The sequence below is a fragment of the Fulvia fulva genome, chromosome 5 (assembly GCF_020509005.1).
Source record: "Fulvia fulva chromosome 5, complete sequence".
Lineage (NCBI taxonomy): Eukaryota > Fungi > Ascomycota > Dothideomycetes > Mycosphaerellales > Mycosphaerellaceae > Fulvia > Fulvia fulva.
In genome coordinates this window covers 3,121,310-3,146,836 of record NC_063016.1, presented here as the reverse complement: position 1 = coordinate 3,146,836, position 25,527 = coordinate 3,121,310, and the positions used below count along the sequence as shown (strand labels likewise).

At 45.2% G+C, this 25,527-nt stretch overlaps 2 protein-coding genes across 2 annotated transcripts; both read right to left on the bottom strand.

Annotated features, from left to right (window-relative positions):
- Positions 1-9,378: 9,378 nt before the first annotated feature.
- Positions 9,379-9,711, bottom strand: CLAFUR5_06051 (uncharacterized protein; the record flags this gene model as incomplete). The annotated part of the gene is made up of 2 exons (XM_047905199.1): positions 9,379-9,578; positions 9,639-9,711. 2 exons carry the CDS (start codon positions 9,709-9,711, stop codon positions 9,379-9,381), a joined length of 273 nt encoding a protein of 90 aa, XP_047762478.1.
- A 5,099-nt stretch (positions 9,712-14,810) lies between these two features.
- Positions 14,811-15,119, bottom strand: CLAFUR5_06050 (uncharacterized protein; the record flags this gene model as incomplete). The annotated part of the gene is made up of 2 exons (XM_047905198.1): positions 14,811-14,934; positions 14,992-15,119. The coding sequence occupies 2 exons, from the start codon at positions 15,117-15,119 to the stop codon at positions 14,811-14,813; spliced, it is 252 nt and encodes an 83-aa protein (XP_047761859.1).
- Positions 15,120-25,527: the final 10,408 nt, after the last annotated feature.

Genomic DNA, 25,527 nt, shown 5'->3' with positions numbered 1-25,527 from the left:
GTACCTATACTACGTAGGACTAAAATAGGGAAAATAATACCTACGGGAGGAATTAAGGTGCGCGTACTACGGCCGTAAACACCCGGCATACTCGAACTAATACCCTATAAGGATAGTAGCGTAAGAAAAGGCCCGCTAGGCTAGGGTTATAACCCCGGCGAGGTACTCTATACTAACGCTCGGTAATTCCTAGTATAGAGGATTCGAGGCCGTAAAGAGAAAAAGGACAGACGAAGCGATACAAAATATATAGTAGAGTACTTACCCGCCGTCGGGACGCCTAAGGGGGCTATAGAGGGCGGTAAATAAAGCTAGATAGATACGGATCTTCGGGCGCCCCCTAATAACCGAACGCTAACTAATCTAATAGGATAGTATAACAAACGAAGGAGCTATATAGCGAACGAGCACCCTAATAGACCTTATCCTAGCTAGTCCGTAATACTAATATAAGCCAACCTTACTATTATATAGTATAACGTTAATAAAAGTAAGGATAAGGTTTAGCTCTACTTCCTCTAGGAACTCGACGACTAAAGACATTATATCGTAGCGATATAAGAGCTATAGATAAACCTATACACTCGAAGACCTACTACCTATACCGACCTACGATACTATATAGCTATCGAGAGAGGTATAGGCTATACCCTAAGGATATATATATACGTTAGTAAAGTATTACGTACGGACGCCTAGAAGGTAATCTCGTACCCGGAAGGGAGTTAAGGAGATATTACGACTATCTAAATTACTACGAGTTAAGGACCTATATAGATATATAACGTCTATAACCCTCCCCCTTAGGGAAGAACGAGTAGAGACCTCGGTACGCTAGTACGACTTGACTAGATACTCGACTAAGGGGGTATAAACTATATCCTCCTAGGCGACCTTAACCTCTACTACCTAACGTAGGGTCTAGAATTCACCCCCCCTTACGTATATCTAGGTAGTAAGCTCCTAGAGATCACGGAAAGTATAGATATAGAGCTCGTAACCCTAAAGGGTATAGGGACGTAGAAGGTAAGAATAAGCGCGAGTACTATCGACCTATACTTCCTATCGAGGGACGTAGTAATAAGACTAGTAGAGTATAGACCTAACCTTGCCCTAGAGGTAGGGTTAGACTACATCCCTATCTAGACAACGATAGCGACGGGGATAGAAGAGGAGCTTCGGGGTAAAAAGCGCCTTAACTAGAAAAAGCTCCCTAGGAAGAGATCCGGAGCTTACTTAAATAGTACCTAAATAACACTAGTATCGGGGAGACGGAAGTCGAGCTTAATAGTACGGTAGAATAGATAATAACGACGATATATTAGGCGGCCGAGGAATATATACTAGAACTAAGGCCCTTAAAGTACTAGAAGCCCTTCTAGACCCTAGAGTGCTTAGCTAAAGTCAAGGACGTAAGGAGGGCAAGGCGAAAATAGACGAAGGAGCAAAGCTAAGAAGCGTAGGACGAGTACTAGGAAGCAAGTTAGGCAAAGAAGGCCTAAATACGACAAGATAAGCGATAAGACTAGAGGGTAACTATAGGTCTCGTAATAGAGAACCCGGAGTAGATATAGCGGCTTATAAAGTAGGTAAGGGCCGGAGACGGGGACAGGACACCGTACTTCCCCCTAATCTAGGATACGATAGGCATAATATAGATAACGCCGGAAGGGAAGGCGAAGGCGTTCGCCGACCACTTCTTTACGATATAGTTAACGGCCGACCTAACGGATATAGATAGATAGATGATTCATTTACCCGTTATAGTGCCCTCCGGCCTATACGGGTTTATGTCTATATATGTTGCTACATAAGGTAGGAAACCTGTTCCTAGGTAAAAACCTCATCTCCTTCTCTAATAGCTTCCTTGCTATGAGTTCTCAGTTTTCCTTCTATTAGGGTGCACTAGTGTCATAGTGGTTAGCCTCTGACTACCTTGTCTACAACCCTGGAGTTGTCCCCCTCTTCCTGCTCTCCTCCTCCTTCTTTCTCTCCTTAATCCATCTCTCTGTTTCCCTAGTAAGAGAGAACTGCTCCAAAAATCCTTAGTGGATGATCCACCTTGTAATTCTCTAGAGGTCTCCCTTATTGCTGATCATGGCTTAGAAGTATCTGTTCCTTGCCCTTGCCCTCTATTCACCTCTCCCTGTACTCCATTCTTTGCAAACTAGAAGTCTATGTTCGACATTCTAGGACAGGTAGCCGCATAGGCAACTCTTGTCTTCGATACCTAGGACTTTTCTCTAATGCAGGTATGCCCTGACTCCGATGTGTTCAGAGCGGATTTGTATTGCTATGCTTGCTTCTAACCTGGTCAGGTCTGAGTACAGTAGGTAGTTGTGGCTACCAAACTGTTAGAGTGCCTTTAGGGTTCCTAGCCTCTATGGGGTTCTTGTCTATTCAGTCTTCTAGAGGAGTCCTGCCATCCTTTTAGCTAGAGACTGTTGCTTCTTCCCTTAGCTAGCTGCTGATCCTCTCCCTTGAGCCCTTCTGTCCTATTCCTGCTGGGCTAGGTGCAGCTGTTCTGTTAGTTCTTTGGACTTCTGCAGGTCCTGCTGCTTCTATAGGGCTGGATTGGGTCTTCCTTGTCTATGCCTTCTTGTGCACTAGCTCCTGATTTTGTTGACTGCTATCTAGATTACTAGCTAGGCTAGGTATGTAGACGTCTTTCCTACATACTGGCATCTCAACCCTTGAAGGTAGAGCTTGGCTAGTAGGGAGCCAGACTCCATTTCGACCACCCTTGTTAGAGTTGACTTGTATGCTCCAAGCACCTTTTTCAGACAGGAGGCTTGGGCTCTGCTAATGGGATCTGCAATTCTCTTTATGATCTTGTCTTGGGCTGACCAGATCTGGGCTCTATATAGCATGGCTGGCTTCACAATGGCCTTATACATAACCTTTGCTTTCGCAAATGTGGCTCCCTATGTAGAGGCTGTAAGCCTGTCAATTGATTGCCTATTGTTGTCTGCTCTTGCCTGTGCTTTCTTGACCTATAGTCCCTAGCTGAGCTTTAGATCTAGCCATATTCCTAGCACCCTTAATTCACTTAAGGGTTCTGTTGTGTGTCCCTGAATAGTGATTGGGGCTTGCATATTGTGTCTGTTTCTGGCTCTACTGAAGTGGATGAGTTGATACTTCTCTGGGGCAAATCTGGCTCCATGTTTCCTGGCCCATTCCTCACATTCCTTGTGTTTCTTCTGCAAGATTCTGCAGTTCTCTTCTGTGCTGTCTGACCAGGCTAGGATGTTTGTGTCATCTACAAACCCTGAGGCTGATGTGTTTCTGGAGTTTAGCTTTGCTGGCAGGTCTGCCATAAAGAGGAGAAACAGGATTGGAGACATTGTTGATCCCTGTGGGATTCCTGTCTCTGTAGGCATGCTGTCAGATTTGTATCTGCCCAGTCTTAGTCTTGTGGTTCTGCCTCTGAGGAAGGACTGGATAAACTGGACTGTCCAGTTGGGGATAGCCTTCTGTTTCAGGATGTGGATCAGCCTCTAGTGTGAGACATTGTCAAAGGCTCCTAATATGTCTAGTGAGAGGAGTGTGGCTGCTTTGTTATTCCTAAAGTGCTATAGGGTCTTGATCTGCTCTGTAATAAGTTCTACAGCTGTTAGTGTTGATCTTTGTTTCCTGCCTCCTATCTGTTCTTCAGGAAGGATTCCATGTTCTTCAGCTAGGTTTGTCAGCCTTTCTGCTATAATCTTTTCTAGGAGTTTGCCTAGTGTGTTGAGCAAGGCAATAGGTCTGTATGCCTTTAGCTTTGTGTAGTCCTCTTTCTATGGTTTTCTCAAGACCACAGTCAGTGACTCCTTGAAGTGTTTAGGGCAGTGTCCTTGGGCCATGCACTGTGAAAAGATGTTTGACAGTGCAGGGGAGATCTGGTCCTTGCATGTCTTGATGAACAAGTTTGGAATCCCATCTGGTCCTGGGGCCTTGTTTCCTAAGAGTCTCTTAATGATGCTCTTGATCTCTCCCTCTCCCACTGTGTAGGATTGCTCTAGTGGTGTTAGGTACACACTGCCCTCCAGATCCTGCAGGTCAGCTTCTACCTATGTGCCAAAGAAATGTTTCCCCAATGCCTGTGCCTTTCCTGGGAGAGTGTGTTGGATTACTCCTTCCTGGTCTTTAATGTTTAGAAACTGGGGCAGCATGTTTCTGTCCTGTGTGGGTTGTCTTGCCCACTTTGCTAGTTTCCACATCTTCTCAGGATTCTGGGTAATGGATCCAACTGTTGACCTCCACTCCAGCATCTTGTCCTTCTTAATCTGGGCCTTCTTGTCTCTGGTTGCCTGGTTGTATCTGTCCTATGCTTCCTGGGAGTGACTCTGGGTAAGGGCTCTCCTGGCCTGCCTGGCTGCCTTGACCTTCTCTGAGCATTCCTTTGTCCAGAATGGCTTCTAGTACAGTGACTGTTTCTTTTCTCTGGTGTAGGCTGCTGCAGTTTCCTGCATTGTTCTAACCAGTTCTGCCCCTGCTTGGTCTATGTCTAAGGCTGTTTCCAGTCTCCTGGTCTCTAGTCCAGCTAGCTTCTGTTCCAGGTCTTGTCTGATCTGTTCCTAGTTGGCTGCCTTCTAGGCCAGCTGAGGTTCTAGGTCTCCTTCCTGCTGTGTCTGTGTTTCAAAATCCACCTGAATTGGGAGGTGATCTGATGAGGACTCCAAGTCCTGGTTAACCCAGCATCTGGTGACCTTCTGCTGCAGGTCATGTGATGCAAAGCACAGGTCAATAGTGCTTGAGCTTGCTCTCTGTGACCAGGTAGTTAGGCCCTTTGGGGTAACTAGGTGTATGTTGTTGCTTTGGGTAGTGGAGAGGAGTCTGTTAGCTAGGAAGTGATGGGCAGGTGCAAAGTCTGATCCCTATGTAGGATGGTGCAAGTTGAAGTCTCCCAGCCCGATGTGTTAGGAGTCACTCTGCAAGATGTCTGGCAGCTGTTGTAGTGTGCCTAGCTAGGTGCTGCTTCTGGAGCTGGGGGGTAGGTTGTATACACTGTGGATGTGGATGCTGCCTTGGTTAGTGTTGAGTCTGACTGAGGTGATGTCTCCCCCTTCCTGTTGGATTTGTTCCTAGCTGTCTGTTGCCATCTCTTTGCTGATGTACATGCATGTTCTAGGGGTGCCTTGTTTGGCTAGGAGTGTGTGATACCTTAGGCCGTTAGCAGTAGATGGTCTATTAGATTTGCTGTTGATCTAAGGTTCCTAGACTGCAATAACTAGGTGTTTCTTTAGGTCCAGTGCTTGGAGAAAGCTTCTCTGGACCTTGTGCTGGCTTTTGTTGACATTGTACTGGATAGTGGTAAGATCAGGTGTCTCAATCATGACTCATCTATGCTAGTCTCCTACTGGTCTTCTCGTGCTTCCTGCTGCTGGCTGCTATTTGGGATTGTGGTAAGGTTGAGCCTGCTTTGTGACGGGTCTCTTCCTGCAACCACAATTGATTTTGGTCTACCCATAGCAGGGTGGCCTTGGGCCTGTGTGGTCTCTTCTGTTCTGCCTCTTTTCAGAGGGTTGTAGACAGTCCTTAGGGGTTCTTGGGTGATTGTCCCTGTCTGGAATCTGATAGGGGTGTTGATCCTGGCTTCTCTTGCCCTCCTCTTTGCCTCGATCCTAGCTGTGCAGTCTTAGGACCAGGAAGGGTGTTTCTTCCTACAGCATGCACATCTGGCTTCACTCTTTGGGGCTGTGCAATTCTGTACTTTGTGGCTACCAGCACAGTGGGAACAAGTGTCCTTTTGGCTTAGGCATCTAGTAGAGATATGACCATACTGTTGGCACTTGAAACATTGCAGTAGTCTGTGGGTGCTTCTATGGATTTCTGTGTCCATTCTTTCACATTCCCAGAAGATGCGACCTAGCGGATATAGAGGGAACGATCTACCCGGAGCTACTCAATATATACTAGATAGTAGGCGAGGAGGAGATAAAGGAGATTATAGGAAAGCTAAAGGGCCGTAAGGCCCCGGGACCCGACGGTATCCTAAACCTCCTCCTTAAAGAATATAAAGAAGAAGTCGCCCTACACCTCGCCGAACTATTTACGGCTTACCTACGTAAGGGGTACTACCTACGGCCATTTAGGCGGTCCCTTATAGTCGTCCTAAAGAAGCTATAGAAGGAAGACTATATAAAGCTAAAGTCCTATAGGCCGATCGTACTCCTAAATATAATCGGAAAGATACTAGAGAAGGTCGTAGTAAGAAGAATTATATAGCTCGTCGAGGATAACAACCTACTCCTAGAGATATAGTTAGGTAGTAGGAGCAAACGATCTACCCTAACGGCTATAGAGCTTATTACCGAACAGATTTATACTCTCTAGTACTATAGACAGAACAGGGTTATATTACTATTATCTCTCGATATCTTAGGGGCATTCGATAACGTCTCCTACGAGCGACTCCTCTATATCCTACGGTAAAAAGGAATCCTACGGTAGGTAATAAGTTTCGTAAACTCCTTCCTTAAGGAGAGAATAACGTAGATTAGCCTTAGGAAGCGTAAGGAGAGTAACTTTATATATATAGAATACGGGATTCCCTAGGGCTTTATACTATCCCCGATCCTCTTCTAAATCTTTATAGCGGACCTAATCCTACTACTTACCTTACTATAGACGTCGGCCTCGGGGTTTGTCGACGATACGAATATCCTAGCCTAGTTAACGACGACCGAAGAAAACTACCGGCTACTTATAGAAAGACACGAGGTATATAGGAATAGGCACGTCGACACGGCGCCCGTTTCGCCCCGGAAAAGTACTAGCTTATCTATTTTAGTAAGGCAAGAACCTACTATAATATATAAGTACCGGTAACTATCTAGGGTTACGTAACGAAGCCCTCTCCCGAATTACGAGTCCTAGGAATCTAGCTAGACCCTAAGCTTAGCTAGAACCCCTAGATTAGGAAAGCCTAGAATAGAGCCCGGGTTAACGAGGCTATAATAACTAGACTTATAACGTTAATATAGGGAGCTACGTTTAATAAGGTAAGGATTATATATAAGACGATCGTAAAACTAGTAATACTCTACGGGGCCTAGATATAGGGGATAGGAGGAGTAGGTAAACCGATCCCGAAGCGGATAGAGGGACCCCTAAACCGGACGTAGGCCGCGAGCCTTAGACGGATACTAGGAGCCTATAAGATAACGCTAACGAGAGTAGCGGAGGTAGAGATAGGGTCCCCCCCGATTAAGCATTATATTAAGGAAATAAGGATCTAATACGCTAGGAAGACGGCGGATTATCTAGTATAATAAGCTATTCGGGACTCTACGGAGAAGATCGCTAGGAGGTACGACCGACTACCTAGCCTTAGGGCACGTTAAAGCTAAAAGTAAGACGACCTACGTACGTTTAAAGTCGTTAAGCAAACCTAGGAGTAGTTAGAGAGGGAGGAGGAGGAGGAAAAGGTACGGAGGAAAAAGGGTAATAAGGTAAAGACGTAAAGCCTCGTAGAGTAGGTAGCGGGCTACCTTTAGGAATAGGAATAGAAAGAGAACCCCCTACTAAATCGAGGACCCCTAGCCTTACGCCCCTTCTAGAGACATAACGACCTACTCTACCGTGACCTAATAAGGGCCGAAGTAAGTATCGCGATATAGATTAGGTCCAAATATATTAGGTTTAGGGCCTACCTATATAGAAGGAAAGTCCCGGACGTATATAGCCTAGTATACTAGTATAACTACCCGTTATAGAACCCGGAGTATATAATACTACGGTACCCGTAATAGGTAGAAGGACGAGGCTAGTAGAGAGCTAAGGTAGTAAGACGTAACTACTAGTTAATCGTAACGGATAAGTAAGACGTAAGACGGATAGTATAGTAGATACTATAGTAGGGCTTTCTTAAACAGTTCGCGCTAGCTAGCGAGACGGAGGAGTAGATAGAGAAGAGGCGGGAGGTTAAGGGGGTGTAGATAGGGTAGTTATTAGGGTAGGCCTATAACACTAGTATATGTTAAATAGGTACGAGTTGCGTAGTAGTGGAAGACGGCGGATCATACGAAAGACGAAGAAGGACCTAATAGGATAGCGTGTATCTATATATAGTATCGCCGGTATTAGTATAGGTGTTTTAGGAGGGACAGCTGTACTTAGGACTTGACTAGCAAGCCCTGATTACTAATCCCCCTAAGTACCTAATGTTGACCCTATGACCTATATATTCTTAATAGTATACTCTTAATAAGGAAAATACGAAAGAAGGTAAGGTGAAGAACATATAGGAGAGGAGAGGGGTTTTTACTTTATAATACGAGTTTCCCCTTTATAACTAGAAGTAGGTAGTATAGCTATATAGGCTACTAGGCTCTATAATAGCATAATAAAAAATATATATATATACTATAACAAACCTTAGTATATACGTCATTTACTCCGTAATAATCTAATTTCTTTATAAATATCTTCCGGATAGACTAAGATAGTTTAACTACGCTACTAATAAAGATATATATATTATATATTTTTATAGTATAGAGTTAGATCCGATACGTATCGCCTCTTCCTTGCTTATAGATACTACGCTAAGTAGATTCTATAATCTTAAAGTAGATATAAAGTAAAGTAAGATAAAGACTTATCTATACTAGATATAGATTATTTTTAAGTATAAGGCTAAAGAGAAATCTTAGTCGGTATTATATATAGTATCGCCGGTACCGGAAGAGTAGCTAAAGGTTAAGAAGGGTCGGGGTAAGAAGGCGAAGAATAAGGACAACGTAAAGCTTTCTACTAAGGTTAAGCTTGTAATTATAAGACTTATTTCTAATCATCTATATATATATAATAAGAGGTTATAGTACCCTAGATTAAGCGAGAGGTTAAAGAAGAGCGGTGAACTAAGAAGGATCCTCTAGTACTAGCTATTAAGCTAGAGCCTAGTCTACTAATAACTAATAGTAAGCTATTAAGTAAAGACGAGGACGTTAGAAGCCCGGAACCGGAGCTAGTATATATTATACATATAGGTTAACGGCTAATACTAGCTCACGAATTATAGAAACTACGTCTATTAACTCTAGTTACTTCTAGGTATAAGCGTATAGCTTTAAAGGTATCGCCCGCCTCTCTAGAGATATAGAAGGCCTAGGATCAATCAGACGGGCCTATATAATTAGAGGAAGACTAGATAGGACGAAGTATATAGTATAGAGGCGTAAAATAGTATAATTATAATAAGAAGAATGATAGTCGGACCTAGGAGAATATAGGATAAGATAGCTATTTAATTTAGTCGTATCTATATTCCTTCTTATATTACCGTACTACCTTATTCCTCTATTATACGTCTAATTAAAGGATATATAAAGTGGAAAGGTATATCTAACCTTATAATAGATATATACTAATAACCTATATATCCCTTTCTATTTAAAACATAATACACATTTCTAGAAATATGTAATTACGTAGCTTAAGGTATAGCAGAGCTTTCCGTATTATAGATAAGACAAAGTACCGGAACAGATCCGCCGCCGCTATTTCTATGTCGAGTTGTTGCACAAAAGTCTTTAACGGTCGTCCGTACACCTGTACACCTGCAGCTGACTCCACAATCTTCTGATGAGAAGCTTAGCACTGTGTCAGCACACCAACATCAGACATGGCGTCGCCCATCTGCTGTTTATTACCCGGACATGATCGTGGAGCCGCATCGAATCCGCCTGATCCAGGATGCAGCGACGTAGGCTGTAGCGCAACCATGCTGGTCGCGCCCCCCAGCAAGCACAAGCACCGGCAGATTGTCGAGCAACCACCGACGACTCTGAGAGGAGTCAGGACGAATACTGCTGTGGGACCACGTGGTCGAAACACTCCAGACAGCCAGACCAGCACGCCTCCCTAAACGCATAACATGATGCCGCCTCCCCTCCGGCGTCTGACGAGGTGCCTCGACGGTGCCAAGGGCTGCATGAGAATATGCTGATGCTGACGGCATCTTCCAAGTTCCTGCTCGCTGTCCCGGGTCGCGCGTACGGCTCAACTTCCGCAGCACCGCCAACGCGGACCGTGCATGCGGCGCTTGTGCTGGCCGTCGCCTCGCAACCGATCTCCACAGCGCTCCTGGGTAGATGGCGGCCGCCCCCTGTGAAGCCCTGGCTGGTGGGCCTGGCACCGGTGAGATAAGATCTGACGGCCGTTGGCACCTCACTACTGTCCTATAGTGCACTCTTTAGCCGTGTCGGTCCCCATGCACCCGCGAAGCGGGTGTTGGACAACCCAGTGATATTGGACACCTCAATAAAACCACGCTTTCCAACACGCGTATCTTCCATTCAACACGCGTTATCTCATCAATATGGTTGCTTCCATCTATCGTGAAGAAGAGGAGCTCATCAGTGAGGCCGTGCAGTGGTACTGCGACGCGTCAAATCCAGGTCCTGTCAAGCAGGTAGCCGCCAACTGGGGTGTCGATTACCAACGCTTCAGAAGACGACTTCTCGGTCACAACTCACGCAGCACACGGCCGCGTACGCACACGGTGTTGACAGACGATCAAGACGCTGTTCTTGCAACCTACTTGAGGAGGTGTGACAAGATAGGCGTATCCGCGCGACTCCGGATGGTCCAGATCAGCGCAAATTCGATCCTCAAGCGATACCATACTGGATCTAGTTCTTGCATGACTTCGAGGCCTTCAGAAGGCAAGCAATGAAGCCAACAACCATCATAAGCGGCTTCGAGAAGTGTGGTATCTACCCCTTCAATCCGGAGCCAATATTGGCTCGTGCAAGGCAAGACCTAGCTGCTCTTCGATCGAATAAACGAGTCTCAACACCGGAGCCGATTGTCAACGATAAGCAGCTTCCAACAACAGTGAGGACCTTCGGTCGATACACTGCTGCGCTTATAGCTGATCCATTGATAGATGAGTCTATTCAGCAGCGACTGGAGCCACTCTTCCGTGGAGCCCAGATTGCTATCGTTGAGGGCGCCGAAGCAGTAGCTGAATTGAACAACACCACGGTCCGCCAGAACGCTCGCAATGCTCGCAACACTCAGAAGAGACAACACCTTCAGCGTGGAGGTGTCATGAAGGCTATCAACGCAAGAGCTGCTATACAAGAACGTGAAGAGAACACAGTAAAGCAGCTTGAAGCCCAGCTAGCACGTGCAAGAACAGGTGAATTGAGACACCGGATAAGCAAGATTATGAGCTATATCAAGGGGACATACAACAGACCTGCTTATCCAGTGGAGAGACGGAAGATTATGCCAATATGGCTTGCCTGTATGGACGATATAGCCAATAGATAGTTGAATACACCTCATTGATATCGTTGAGGTGTCCAATATCACTGGGTTGTCCAACACCCGCTTCGCGGGTGCATGGGGACCGACACGGCTAGTCTGGCTGCTGTAGCGCACTGCGCAAACATCGGACCGCCTATCACCATACTGCTGACGACTTCCTCTTCTGGTCTGCGACATGTGCTCACCACTGGTCGACGTGCGTCTTGCATGGTGATGACGCGCCGCTTTAGGGATTTTGAGCTTCGATTTTCGCCTCTGCTCCCGACTCATCGGTTCCAATGGTATCACGTCGCATGCGACATGAGGACCTGGTGATATTGAACCTTTGTCCTGGCAAAAGTCATTCAACTGGACACGCCGTTGTAGCAAAGAGGGCTCAATCCAGCGTTCTGCATATCGAAGGACTCTGAACACCAAACGCTACCTCACCATAGCCAGGAGCGCAAGGTGTCTTCATGTTTCCGGTCCGAACTTGAGGCGGTCCACGCCGGGGTTTAGCTGCGGATTCGACTTCGGCTGCTTCCTCAGCCATAAGGTCTCGCTCCTGGTTATGCATTCCCCAATCGTGCCCACCCAGCATCCTCCCGCCCGTTAAAAAACCACTACCCGGAGCAAGGCATTCGGAAAGCTGATGATGACCACAAAGCATCGTCTTGCGAGAGCGCTCGACTCGGAATCGCGACATCAGATATGGACCTTGGCGTCTTGGAGTGGACAGAACTGCAAGCTGCCAGTAAATCCTGCTGGAGCAAGACTGTGATGGCTATAGCTCACGAATGCTCTACGACATCACACGACCCGGCAACAGGACCGTCACCTCAACGGCGCAGTGCCCTTGTCCTATATTACGGATGCGTGCAGACTCCCGGTCCTCATCAAGCCTTGCTGGAAGATGCCGCCGCACTCAGGTCTCGCTGGTCAATTCGAATTCTTTTGGGCTGGAGTAGTGGTCATATTGAAATCACGAGCGTCTTTAGTGGTTCAACATGTCTGCAAGGCGCGACCGTAACGCTGTCAAGCTTGACATGAGTCTGAGAACCGCACGGAAAGCTCCGCGCGTCACTCACTTCCACTTTCGAGGGCTCCCCCGAGGCATGCACTGGCTGGGGTCGCGACCTCACTCGCATCGCAGCAGGCCCTCGCTCAAGAGAGTGCTCTACTGCGCTGGACAGCGTGAAAATGGCCGTCCCTGCCATTTTGACGATCCGTAGCCAGAGAGACCCCACGTGCCGAGTCACTCACGAGGAGCATTAGCAGTTGACGATCCTTCGCCGGGGCCTCCACTTACTACTACAGTAGCGATGACGTGGTGGAAGTGCGAAGAATGTGCGCGACCCATTGTGCGCCTGCATCTACAAGCACAGTGTTGGATTTAACTCGACCTTGGCCATACTGTGCGATGTACCTAGGTCTGTCCCTTCCACATTCGCGATGGCCATCCTACTTGACGATCGACTAGGCATCCAAGCTCTCTGAAACCTTGGCAGGCACGGGACAGGTCCTACGTAAACGAAACTCCCTCCATGAGATTTGTGTGAGCATTCGATGCAGATGCAGCAGGCATGATACCTCTCTTGAGCTGATTGGGGCAGCGTTCCTCCCATCTACGGATCGCGAAGTACTGCTGATGGTGAAGGACATGTCCAATGATGTATGTCTCCCACGGACTGGACCACAGCCAGGCCGGACGATAATGGCCCTCAGCGAGGCACAGCTATAAGCCAGGTATCAGTCTCACCAGCTTGGATCGGACAGACGGGTCGAGACTGGAAAGGCACAGTGGCATGGAAGGTTGCTGTGCAAATCAACGCAAATGCTCCACGAAACAGAGCACCACGTGTTGGTGTCGTGAGATGAGCCCACCATACATGGCAAACAAGCACACGGGATCGGCTTACCCTCCGCAGGACGCCCGATAGCCTTGAGACGGATCTGCCATTCTGGATGGAAGCGATACTCAGTCTGAACCAGCACAGTCTGCTGGACCCCAACACGCGTGGCCACAGAACCCTACCATTGACGATATGCCGATGACCCTCTCTTGACATCTGCATCTGTCCACCGAAGCATCCCCTCGATGGTCCGTGTCGCAAAGTGGTATCACGTCAAAGGCGAAGTGCAGCTCTTATCCACGGTACTGGTCCTGTCCTCAACATTTCTTCCGAACACAAGGCAAGGGAAGCGATAGGCACAGAACGAATCAAGGCAGGTCATATCGTACCTCACGAGCTAGATGCTTACAAAAATCAGATCTATCGCCCCTTCTGCTCATGCCTGCAGCATGTAGCTCCCCGCTTTGACATGTCTGTCGTACAAGTACCGCGTGAGGCAGGTGACTAAGGTGGATCATCGACAGAGAATGCCTGTTACGTTTCGCGCTTCGCTTGTCGCTGGATTTGGTCATACGTTTGAAGAATTTGGCGAGAGTGTTGCAGTGCCAGCGCATGAGATGTTGGCACTGTGCGAGTTGTTTCTCGTCGAAAGTAGAAGTGGATGTTGTGCGAGTGATCCGATCATAGAGCGGCAGTTGGAACGTCCGAGATGGCCTCCGCCTAGTCACCAACAAGCGGTGGAATCTGCTTCGGCTCAGCATAATACCACTGATTCGACCGTTTAACTCAGCGACATCAAAAGCGTAGAAGGGGCCAGCAAGGTCCAGACGGCGTATCTTTGTGCATTCGCGTGACGACGCTACGTGGTAGTGGGAACACGACAGATGTCAAATACTCTACTGTGGTTGATGGTGCGCAAAGCCAGTCCTCCTTTCTTGCCGGAGCATGGCCAGGTACAACATATGCCGACTCGGGGGACACGGTCGCGGTTTTCGAGCCTCCACAGAATCCTCCTTGCCACAGATGCGACAACATATTAAAGTCCAAGAAAGTGTGAGCACCGGGGCTTGATTGAGACTGGTCGATGCTCCACTTACGGACTGGAGACACAAAATGTACCCATACTCTTGCATGAGTCGTATGAGGAAGAACCGCAGGCATAGCAGGAAGGTAGCTGCCTCGAGCTCGTATAGACTAGGCCAGCTCTTGTCTATGTGCCCTGTGGAGGTCATCTTGGTGGATGACATGTTCAACGCATTTTGATCACTGTGGATGAACTTTCGCGAGACTGAATGACGACCACCCCTGTTGATCCTTCTCATTTGGTCGGCCTATAGTGTGCTACTTTGACGGTAGTGTGTAGCTCGCTTCGCAGAACGATATGAACACTTCACAAGTTGTAGCACCTTGCGTCTAGAGTCTCTAGTGCCGCGTCTTGCAGCTGGTCATACTGGACAAGATGAATTAAGCTCATTGTCGATGCTTCGATGGGTCTGATAGGAGATCGCCTGCATCATCGCCCACGAAACGGTACGGTGTCCTGAGCCTAGACTAGCATGGCTACTATCTCTCAGAGCGTATCATGGGGGGCTGTGACCACAAATCCCTTGGCCGTCCCATACGTTCGTGGGCATCAGGGCAATTTGACTCCGCCAACAAGACTTGCAAGTTCCAGATAACAAGTGATATGAGGCAAAATCTTCCTCTGCTTATTTTCTACTTCAAAGTGACAAGCTCCCGCATCAACTCACACAACGACCTCACAAGCTGCGGCAGGTTGCCCTGTAACTCGTTTGGATAGTTGCCCTCAAACAAAGCAATCCCCGTCGCAAGCACAGATCTAGGATACCTCAGCTCACAAACCTGTCCTGCCTACGCATCCCGCATCCCGCCTTACTCCACATGCCCCTTCCCCATGAGTATGAATGTCTCAACATCACCACTCCTCCCCTCATCCAAGAACACCTTCAGCTGACCCGTCCAGGGAGCATTACGCAGCATCATCCCATAAGTCCAAAGCACCATAGCCGCATGATTGCGCCGAAGGCGCGTTTTAACATGGGCGAAGCTGCACCGGAAAGCGACAGCGCTAATTGGGCGAGCGTTAGCGAGTCTAATTAGCGCTAGCAGTGAACTTAATACTCTCATCCGATTCAGAATTGTTCTCTTTGTCTTCCTAGTACGTTCGTACGTTACAGCTAGTCCGACCGTAGTTACTATACCGCCGTCTACTTAGCTAGCCCTCTTTCGTACCCTCTGACCTATGTCATAAGCAGGTGCAAGCACGTGGTCGGATAAGGTACAAGTCGAATAGATGTTCTATCTAAGAGAGGCGCGGGGTGCGCGAGGTTCTTATACGAGCGCCAAACCCGCTTACGTAAGCAGGGGTCCAAGCCCGTGCACGTAGGTTGAGGTGAATGTTCCCCGGTACGGTGACACTACCCCCCCCTCTGAGAGTGCGCTCCGGGCCCATTATTGCCATTGCAAACTTCTTATCGTCCATCATGTCGTTGTCCGTCAAATCATCTTCGTCACCTGTCCATCCATCGCCTCCTTCCATGATGCTACGTGACGCAGGTGGGTTGTCGCGGCGACACGGTCCAACAGCCTCAGCTAATGTCCGGACGGCACTCGCGCTATCTAGGCGGCTACACACTGTGTTTGGCAAATCGTCCGACTCGCATTGACTCGCATCAGCTGTTTCGTCTTCTAATGCTTGTTCTGTGTGTCGAGAGAGATCGTCATCGCGGCGCGTATCACTCTCCTTCTCACGCTCATCCTTGAGGCCAGATCCCACCGACATTAGAGCCATCGCTGCCGCTTCGGGTGCTAGACGTGCTAGGCGCATGCCGGTAGCCGTCTCATTCGCAACCCAGTCTACAGGTGGATGAAACCCAGGTGGTTTGGTTGCTCGCGGATGATTGTGATGAAAGTCGGCGACAGAGGCGGCGGCTCCCTCAATAACCTAGTCCGCAGCTTTATAGGAAGGCTCGGCATAGCCTACATATTTCACAAGGTATTACCAATATGGTTCCTTCTATTGCTGCCCTCGAGGCACTCTTCCGCGTGGCACTCGCTTCTTGCAGTCCAAGATCTCCTCCACTTCCCACTCGTCCGGTTCGGCAGGGTCGGCTTCGTGTTGTTCGTCGTCTACGATATGCACTAGTGGTGGCGGCGGTTGTTATTGTCCTGGCACCGGGTCGTGTGCTGGTTATAGGAGGTGTGAGTAGAAGCGATTGTCGATATTCATAGTAGGTGGAAGACCCACTTTGTAGGTGTTGCCCGGCAGTACCTCCGAGATCACGTATAGACCGGACCACTTCATATCCAACTTTCTAGAAGGTCGCTCTATAGTCCAGTTCTATGTGCTCATATACACCGCATCTCCTTCCTTATAGCGAGGTGCTAGTGTTCGGTTCTAGTTAGCGTATTCCGCCTATACGGCTTGTACTAAGGCCATTTGTTAGCGTAGGTGTTCGTGCATATTAGCCATCCTTGTCGCGAGCCGGTCTACTATAGAGGCGTCGAGTCTCTACTTATGCAGCATTAGTGGCATAGGTAGTTCTAACTCAAGTTCGGAGAACCGTAGATTACGACCCGTATTAGCGTAGAACGGTGATATACTAGTCGTAGCCGATACTATATTGTTAGCTATAAACTATACTAGTAGTGTCTAATCTGGCCAATCATCCTATACGTAAGCTATGAATACTTAAAGATATTGCTCTATAGCTTTGTTCGTATTCTCCGACTGTCTATTTGTTTCGGGGTAGTACGCGGATAAGAGCTTCTAGTTGATGCCTAGTAAGGCGTAGAGTCTTCTCTAGAATACGGACACCTACTACGTACCTCGGTCGGAAACAATGCTCTTCGGAAGTCTATATCTACTAAATACGTACCGTGTTAAATAGGTACGGATTAATAGTAGCGGAGTAGAGTAAGAGATCAATCTTCAACTGACTAATAGTACGAGTATATAGCAATATATTAGGAACCAATATGTTAATTATATTAGATGTCTATCTAAGCTAAAGGGGAGAGAAGGTATCTCCCTATAAGCTAAGTTATCGTAGATGCCTTAGGCTACTAGATCACTTCCTAATTATTAACTCCCTTTGAGATGCTATATCTCAATACTCCTACTGATCTCGTATAGGAGGTTATAGTCTGCTCACTTCCTATTAATAGTACTTAGACCTTTCTATAATAGGTTAAGCTAGCTTATAAACCTCTAGAAGTGTAGACTAGTCTTTAGTTTTGTAAACCTATCTATAACTATCTTAGAGGTTAGGGTGTACTTAATAGCAATAAGCCTCCTCTACTAAAGTGGACTAATAGCGTTATAGGTAATTTTAATGTACTTCGACTTGTTATAAATATATATATCTTTTACTAGGGTAAGGGCAGCTTAATTGTTACCTCTTAATTAGACTAGTCTTAAATTTGATATAGTCTCCTAGTTTCTAGTAATTCTTAGTTAATAGGAACAGTCTCCTACTAACTCTAGATAATCTATTTCTCTTAGTAGTAAAGCTAGGAATTAGGACTACTTTATATATACATTTATAGCTATATATTTAGCCTCTATTATTGCTATAGACTTTTGCTTCTTACTTATCTAAGAAACTAGTGCCCTATAGAGGAAGAAGACATACCTAAGGATTAAGACTCTATCTACTTTATCTATTATATAATCAGAATTATACTATCTAATAAGGTGTCCTTTTCTAGACTTTAAGAACTAAATTCCTAGATTAGGGTATAATCTTAGTATAAGGGAGCCGTTCTTAATATAGGGCAAATAACGAAGTTATTAGACAGGCTATCTAAGCGGAGTACGAGGTACGGAAAGTTAATATATAAGCCGAGGCATACGGGCCGGCCCGTGCCGAGTCACGTGACCGACTACTATTCACTAGACATCCGCCTAGGCCCGTGACAGCACCCCCCCCCCTCTAAAAAATCGGCCTGTCCTTAGTACTATTCTTCCTTACGACGTAGGCCTACGCGAAGGTCGTATTGTTCTCTAGATTATCCGCTTTATTATCTATCGCGTTATTATCTATTACTTTGTCCTCTATAACGTCGTCTTCGTCGTCGTTCGTTAAGTCGTCTATCGCTACGCTCTTACGCTTTACTATACTATTATTATCCTTACTATATCGGATACCGAGAGAGTCGTAGCGATTTACGAAGTCTACGAAGGCCTCCGTTATAGGCGCTATTATATAAGCATCTAAAGAGCTATAGGACCTAATACTATTCGAAGATAGCGGTGCCGTTAAGGTTATAGAGTTATAGGAAGCTTCCTATTCGTATTGACGTATATTGCTCGTATTCCTACTATCGGTCGCTTTTCTCGGGTCCGTACTATACGGGTCTTTATCTAAAGCTACTATCGCTATTAGACTAACATAGTTATCTACCTTATATAGGAGAGCTATAGGCGCTATTTCTGCCTAAAGGCAGTGCCTACCTATAGTTACTACTTTAGCTATAACTAATACCGACGCGGAGGGTTCGCTTTACTCGCTACCTATCCTTCTAGTACTATAAAGCCGGTAGGTATTAGTTTCCTTAGGCTATTGTAGTAGAAGTCTATAATAGAGGCGGCGGCTGTCTCTATTATTATATCCTCCGCTAGCTCCTATAATAGATCCTCGTTATCTCCTACCTAACTAACTAGATACTTATACTAGCCGTACTTCCTCCGTATATTTAGGATCTTATCTATATACTAGAACTAATCAATCCCCTCTTTGTTCTCCACCTCGATTGGCGGTAGGGTTAGTTCTACTTAGCTAGGCAACGCTTTATATATAGGGAGTAAGAGGTTCGTATAGAATCCGTTATATAGGTTCCCTAGCGACCGCGGTAGGCTTAGGCGATACGTATCGTTCGGTAGTACTTCTGTTATTACGTAGGGGCCTACGTAGCGATAGTTAAGCTTCTTAGATAGCCGAGCTATACGCTAGTTACGGGTACTTAAGTAGACTTTATCGCCTACCTCGTACGTAGGTACTAGCGTACGATATTAATTAGGGAAGTCGGCTTATAAGTCTTATATTATATTTATTGCTTCGTATAGATACTCCCGTATATCGCTTATTCTCTTTACGAAAGCGTCGGCCGATTATACGTTAAGCTTCTACTTAGCGGGTATCGCTCGGATCGGAAGGTCTAGCTCGCCGTCTACGTATCGCGGTAGTTTGCCGTAGTTAGCTATAAATAGTAACACTCCCGTACTTTTAGATACTCTATTATTAGCTATAAACTCTACTAGCGGTAGCTAATCCGGCTAGTCGTCCTAGGTATAGTTAATAAAAGCTCGGAGGTACTTTTCTATTTCCTTATTCGTGTTCTCGCTCTATCTATCGGTCTCGGGGTAGTATCTAGTAGATAACTTTCGCTTGATCTATAGCAACTCGTAGAGGCGTTACTAGAATACTAATAACTATTACGGACCGCGATCGGACGTAATCGACTTTAGGAGCCCGTACCTACTAAATACGTACTTAATATAGATATACGTAATATACTCGGCCTTTATACTTAGTACTAGGATTAGGTACCTCTCCTTACTTAGTCTATTAGTTACTATTAGGACGTTCTAATAGGTCTGGCTATCGGTAGTATAGCGTCCTTCGGGTAGCTCGACTACGAAGTCTATAGCTACGTCTTCCTAGGTATCGAATAGAATCGGTATCGGGTATAGTAGGCTATATAGCTTTTTAGTTAAAGTCGTAGTGTTTGTATATACTCGATAACTACGGTAGAAAGTACGAACGGTACGCGCTATCCTCGGCTATACGTAGTACTAGGTGACCTTCTTATATATCTTAGCTCTTCCTAGATATCCGGTAGTAGGTATATCGTAGAAGGACTTAATAATTCGGCTATAGACCGTATAATACTTATCTTCGGACGGTAGTACGAATAGTCTAAGCCCGCTAAACCGGTTCTTTATATAGATTATATAGTTAATAATAATAGCGTCGCGGTCGTTAAGCTTACTACTACGGAGTAAAGTTACCTTCTGTTTGTCGCGGAGTTACTATAGAGCTTCTTAGGCGTTGTCTTAGTTATATAGATTCCGGATATCGGTCTCGAGGCCCTAGTCGATAACTATACTAGTGTTCGTAGTCGTAGCTATAGATATAATCCTACTAGCTAAGAGACTTAGAGCCTTAGAGGCGGAGACGTTTATTCCCGCTATACTAAGGAATCGTTCAGGGCCGAGTAGTACGCGGTTTTAGTGTTATCGGCGTAGGTCGTTAGTATTATACCGCTCCGGTAGGTCCTACGTCTATCGTATTAGGCTATCGGGCTTTCTACCTTATTTACCCGGTCGATATACGATCTTAAAGAAGAACTAGGAGAGGAATTCGGCCTAGCGTACTTAGCGTCGGTTTAGCTCTTTCGTAGTTATAAACTACTCTAGGTTCTTATAGTCGGAGTAGACGAGTACCGGCTTGCCGCTATCTTATAGGTTCTTAAAGTAGCCTTCCTCGCTATCTATATCTCCGGCTATAAGCTCCGGTCGCTATTCTTTAAAGGCCTTGACGATCGTAAGTAGTTCCTTATCGTAGATATCGTAATTATATTCCTAGGGGGACATCTTCTTAGAAAGGTAAGCGATAGGCCGTAGTACGCCGTCTTTATCTCGCTAGCTAAGTATAGTAGCCGTTACGAAGTTATATATATTAGTTTTAAGTACTGTCTCTCTTCCGGGTTTAAATATAGCTAATACGATACCTTCGGCGTCCGTAAATACCTATTTAAGTCCCTCGAATACGGATTGACATTCTAAGGACTATATAAAAACTACGTCCTTCTTAGTAAGCCTAACTAGCGGTAGGACGATCTTGCTATAGTTCTTAATAAATCTTCGGTAAACGCCTACGAATCCATTAAACGCGAGGATATCCTTAGCCGACTACGGCGTAGCCTAGTCTCGTATAGCCTATACTTTAGCTAGGTCTATAGACACGCCGTCCTTACTAATAATAAGGCCTAGGTACTTCGTAGATTACGTATAGAACTCGTACTTAGAGAAGTCTAGCTATAATCCCGCGCCTTAAATCTTCTAAAGGACCTTCTTTATATATTCTATATACTCTTTACGGGTATCGCTAAAGATAAGAATGTCGTCTAAGTATATAGAGTAGAAATTATTAAGGAACTCGCGAAGAGTGTCGTTAATATAAGACTGAAATGTACCTAGCGTATTATATAATCCAAACGGCATTACTAAGTACTCGAACTGTCTATATCTAGTAGTGAATACGGTCTTCTATTCGTGACCCTCCGCAATATAGATACGATTAAAGGCGGCGATTATATCGAGCTTAGTAAACTACTTCTTGCCCGCTATCCTATTAAGCGTGTCTTATATTAAGGGGATAGGGTATCTAGACTTTAACGTAATAGCGTTTAGGCCGCGATAGTCTACGTATGCCCGAAGTCTACTACTAGGCTTACGTACTATAAGTACGGGCGAAGCTATATCTACTCGTCCTACGTACCTTCGAATCTTCTAGTCGGCTAGGTAGCTATCCGTCTAACGCTTAATCACTTTATCCTCCTAAGGCGATATACGGAATAGATACTTAAAAGGTGGCTTGCTTCCTTCCTTAAGGTTAATCCTATAATCGATGCCTAGTCGGTATAGTAGTAGCTTATATACCGCCTAAGCCGAGAAGGTTCGGGCGTACTTACGGTACTCGGGTAGTAGGTAATCTACCGGGTCTATAATATTGTCCTTATTAAGCGATTTATAGAACCGGTCAACATCTACTTACGCGTATATTTTATACGCTCGTAACGAGGGCCCGGATCTTTCTACTACTAGTATAAAGGCTACGGCTCGAGCGTCTAGTCGTTACGTAGTCTTATCGTCTACTACTATACTACAATTACCTATTATACGCCGTATAGAGTATAAGCTTGGCTAAGCGGTTAATATCGCGTATAAGTATAGAGGATCGGTACTTTACTTCGATCCTAGTAGTTCATCCTTTTCTCGGATATATATAAGGTGAACTTAAGCACCCTTTCGTCTTATATATATTATAAAAGCCCCTACTCCTACTTCTAGGATGTCTAGTAACTAATTACCTAGTATTATAGTTACGGTTGCTTCGACCGGCGTTCTCTAGTCCTTTCCTAAGCAGCGCCTATATAGCTTCTTAATAGTGTCTCTTCCGTCTACTAGTAAGGGTAGTCTAGTATAGAGACGGGGCTCCGGTTTATCCTCTATAGTTACTACCGGACGGAAGGTTTCATATATCTATATAGGCTACTTTCCTTTATTATAAACTGACTATACCTATACCGGCTTGCCGTCCTATAGACATAGCTCCTTATAGCGCTCCGAGTCGAGGGTAAGCGTCCTAGATTTATAATAGATACCTAGCTAATGTACTATACTCTAAGGCCTACCGAGGACTATATTATATTCGAGGTCGGCGAGCTACGTACTTATGACTTCCTTATAACTATTTAGGTCTAGTTCTATCGTTGTCTATTCCGTAATCTCTACTCCTAAGGTAGAGCTATCCGCTAGCGTAAGGAGTAGAGGCTCTAGTAACAAATAAACCTTGAAATTGTTATTATACGTATATATTCGGTCTATAAACTTAGAGTTAGTACCGATATTAAAGAACGACTAAGATTTGATACTATTCGCTATACTAGGCATTACTAGGTGTATTACTACCTTAGGTTACTATTCTTGTTCCTTTCGAATCGTTCTTAAGGAACGCGAAGATATCTATAGCCCTTTACCTAGTAGCGGTAGTTACTCTAGTTCTTTTAGACTTCTAAGAGGCCTAATACTTACTACGCTTAAGTACTAGCCTGACTATTTCCCCGCTATTATAGAGTAGGTAGACGGGGTAGTATCTCGTAGTCGAAGAGCTTATATACTCGATTAGTAAGGCGGTATCCGGTCTTACGATACTTCTTATAGCGGCCTTCGTTTATATATCGAGTGCTCTTAGCGTTATCAAGAGGACCGATATTAGCGGCCTATATACTAACTTCGCTACAATCCGCCTACGCCTTACGGGTACGTCGAGATCGTCCTCCGCTACCGCTACTACCTCCGTTATTATTACTAGAACCGGCGGTAGGTAGGTCGGTCTTCTCGTCCTTCTTACTATCCTTCTTGTTATCCTTCTTAGTAGGCTACTTTCTCGGGTATAGTATATCGACTAGGCGGAAATCCTCCTCAGCTCGATATAAGTAATCTTCTATAGCTTTAATCGTCTATAGGTCCTTAGAGATAAACTTCTAGAGGTACCGGTAATTTAGCTTACGCTTAAGTATATCGATATAGTCCTCTTAATCGCGGTAAAGCTACATAATGTTCGTACTCTTTCTAAATAAGACGTTGAACTCGGTAAAGGAGTCGTTACGTCTATCTACTTACTTTAAGGCGGCTATGTCGTCGCGTACGCGAGCCTTCGCGTTACGCTTACTATAGCGCTTACGTAAGGTATATTGTCTTCAAACGAGGCCAAACTGACCTTAGCTATCTAGGCTACGAAACGCGACGCGACAATTACGAATCGACTTGCTATAGAGGTATACGACGCGTCTCGAACTATACTAGGGTATCGATTGAATAGACGACCTCCTCGGGGTGACTACGAGCCTTATACAAAGAAGCTTATAGAGCTAGAAGAGAGGGTGATACTTAAGTATATACTCGAGCTAGATCTTAGAGGTTTCCCGCTATTAAAGGCTAGTATACGAGTAATAGCCGATTTATTACTATAAGAGAAGGGTCTTAAGCCCGCTAGTCTTAATTAGACAGACAGGTTTATTAGGCGGTATTATGAGCTAAAGATTCGTATAACACGTAGATACGATTATTAGCGAGCCCTAATAGAAGATCTAGACGTTATCGAGGAGTAGTTCTTACTTATACGTAATATAAAGGAGAAGTATAGTATCCTTGACTAGGATACCTATAACTTCGACGAGACAGGGTTTATAATAGATACCATTACGTCTTAGAGCGTCGTTACGGGTTTAGAAAGGCGTAGTAGAAAGAGGAAGGTCGTTTAATAGGGCAATAAAGAATAGGTAATAGTGATTAAGACTATCTATATAGACGGAATAGCGCTCCTACTCTATGTCATCCTTATAGGCAAACAGTATATTAGTACCTAGTACTAAGACGGTAACTTAGGTCTAGACTAGACAATCGGGCTAATAGAGAACGGCTGGACTAATAATAAGTTCGGTATACGGTAGCTAGAGCATTTCTAGAAGTATACTATAGCTCGTACGACTAGGGTATAGAGACTACTTATTATCGATAGCTACGAGAGCTACAACTCGAAGGCATTCTAGAATCTATATAAGGAACACATGATCTTGGCCCTATATATACTATCGCACGCCTCGTACTTACTCTAGCTATCAGATATAGGTTACTACTTGCCTTTAAAGAAGGTATACGGTACTTAGCTCTCGGGCTTAGTACGCTAGCGTATCACTTATATCGATAAAGTAGAGTTCTTACGCGCCTTCCGGGCAGCCTATAACACTATATTTAGATAGGAGAACATCCTATCGAGCTTTAGAGGCGCTGGTTTAGTTCTATTCAATCTATAGGTAGTGATAGATAAGCTTAATATTAAGCTACGTACGCTAACCCCTCTAGCTCCGGACTCTACCCCTTAGGAGTCGAAGATACTACGAACTATAAAAGAAATCGACTCTTAATCGACACTAGTAACCAATAAAATGCGTACCTAGGTAGGTTTATTACTAAACTTGTTATAGGAAGGGGTGTATTAGCTTATAAAAGGGAGTAGAGAGATAGCGTATCAGATGGCTCTTATACGAAGCGAGATTAGTAAGCTACGTAAGTCTAACGAGGCCCTTATATAGCGGAAAGCACGAAAGCGCAAGTATATTCAGTCTAGAGGGTCTCTAACCTTCGATAAGGCGTCGCAATTAATACCTCTAGAGGATACTAGGAGGTAGGAAGTGAGTAGAGAGTTGCTAGATAGTGTTCGGCTAGTACTAAGGCTACGACGCTATAAGCGATATAGCGAGTCGGGGCATAACGTACGTACCTATTAAGTAGACTCGCTAGATAGCGAAGAATCTAAAGAGGAATTGTCCTCCTAGTAATAATTCTATAGGATGTCGTCGTATTAAGATACCGTCGTAATTAAAGTAGAAGTAGTATAGTTCTTAGTAAAAGTGGCCCGCTCGGTAGTATAGCCCGCTCGGTAGTGAAGTACGTTAGTATTTACCGGTCCGCGGACTTTAAAATATTTACTAAGATCTTAAAAAATAAGAAATCTAAATTTCTTAGATTCTCGTATCTTCGCCTTATAAAGAGATTAGTTCGAAATCGCTACCTCGTTACTAAATTTACCTTCCGGCTCTATATATTATAGTAGCGTCTCTA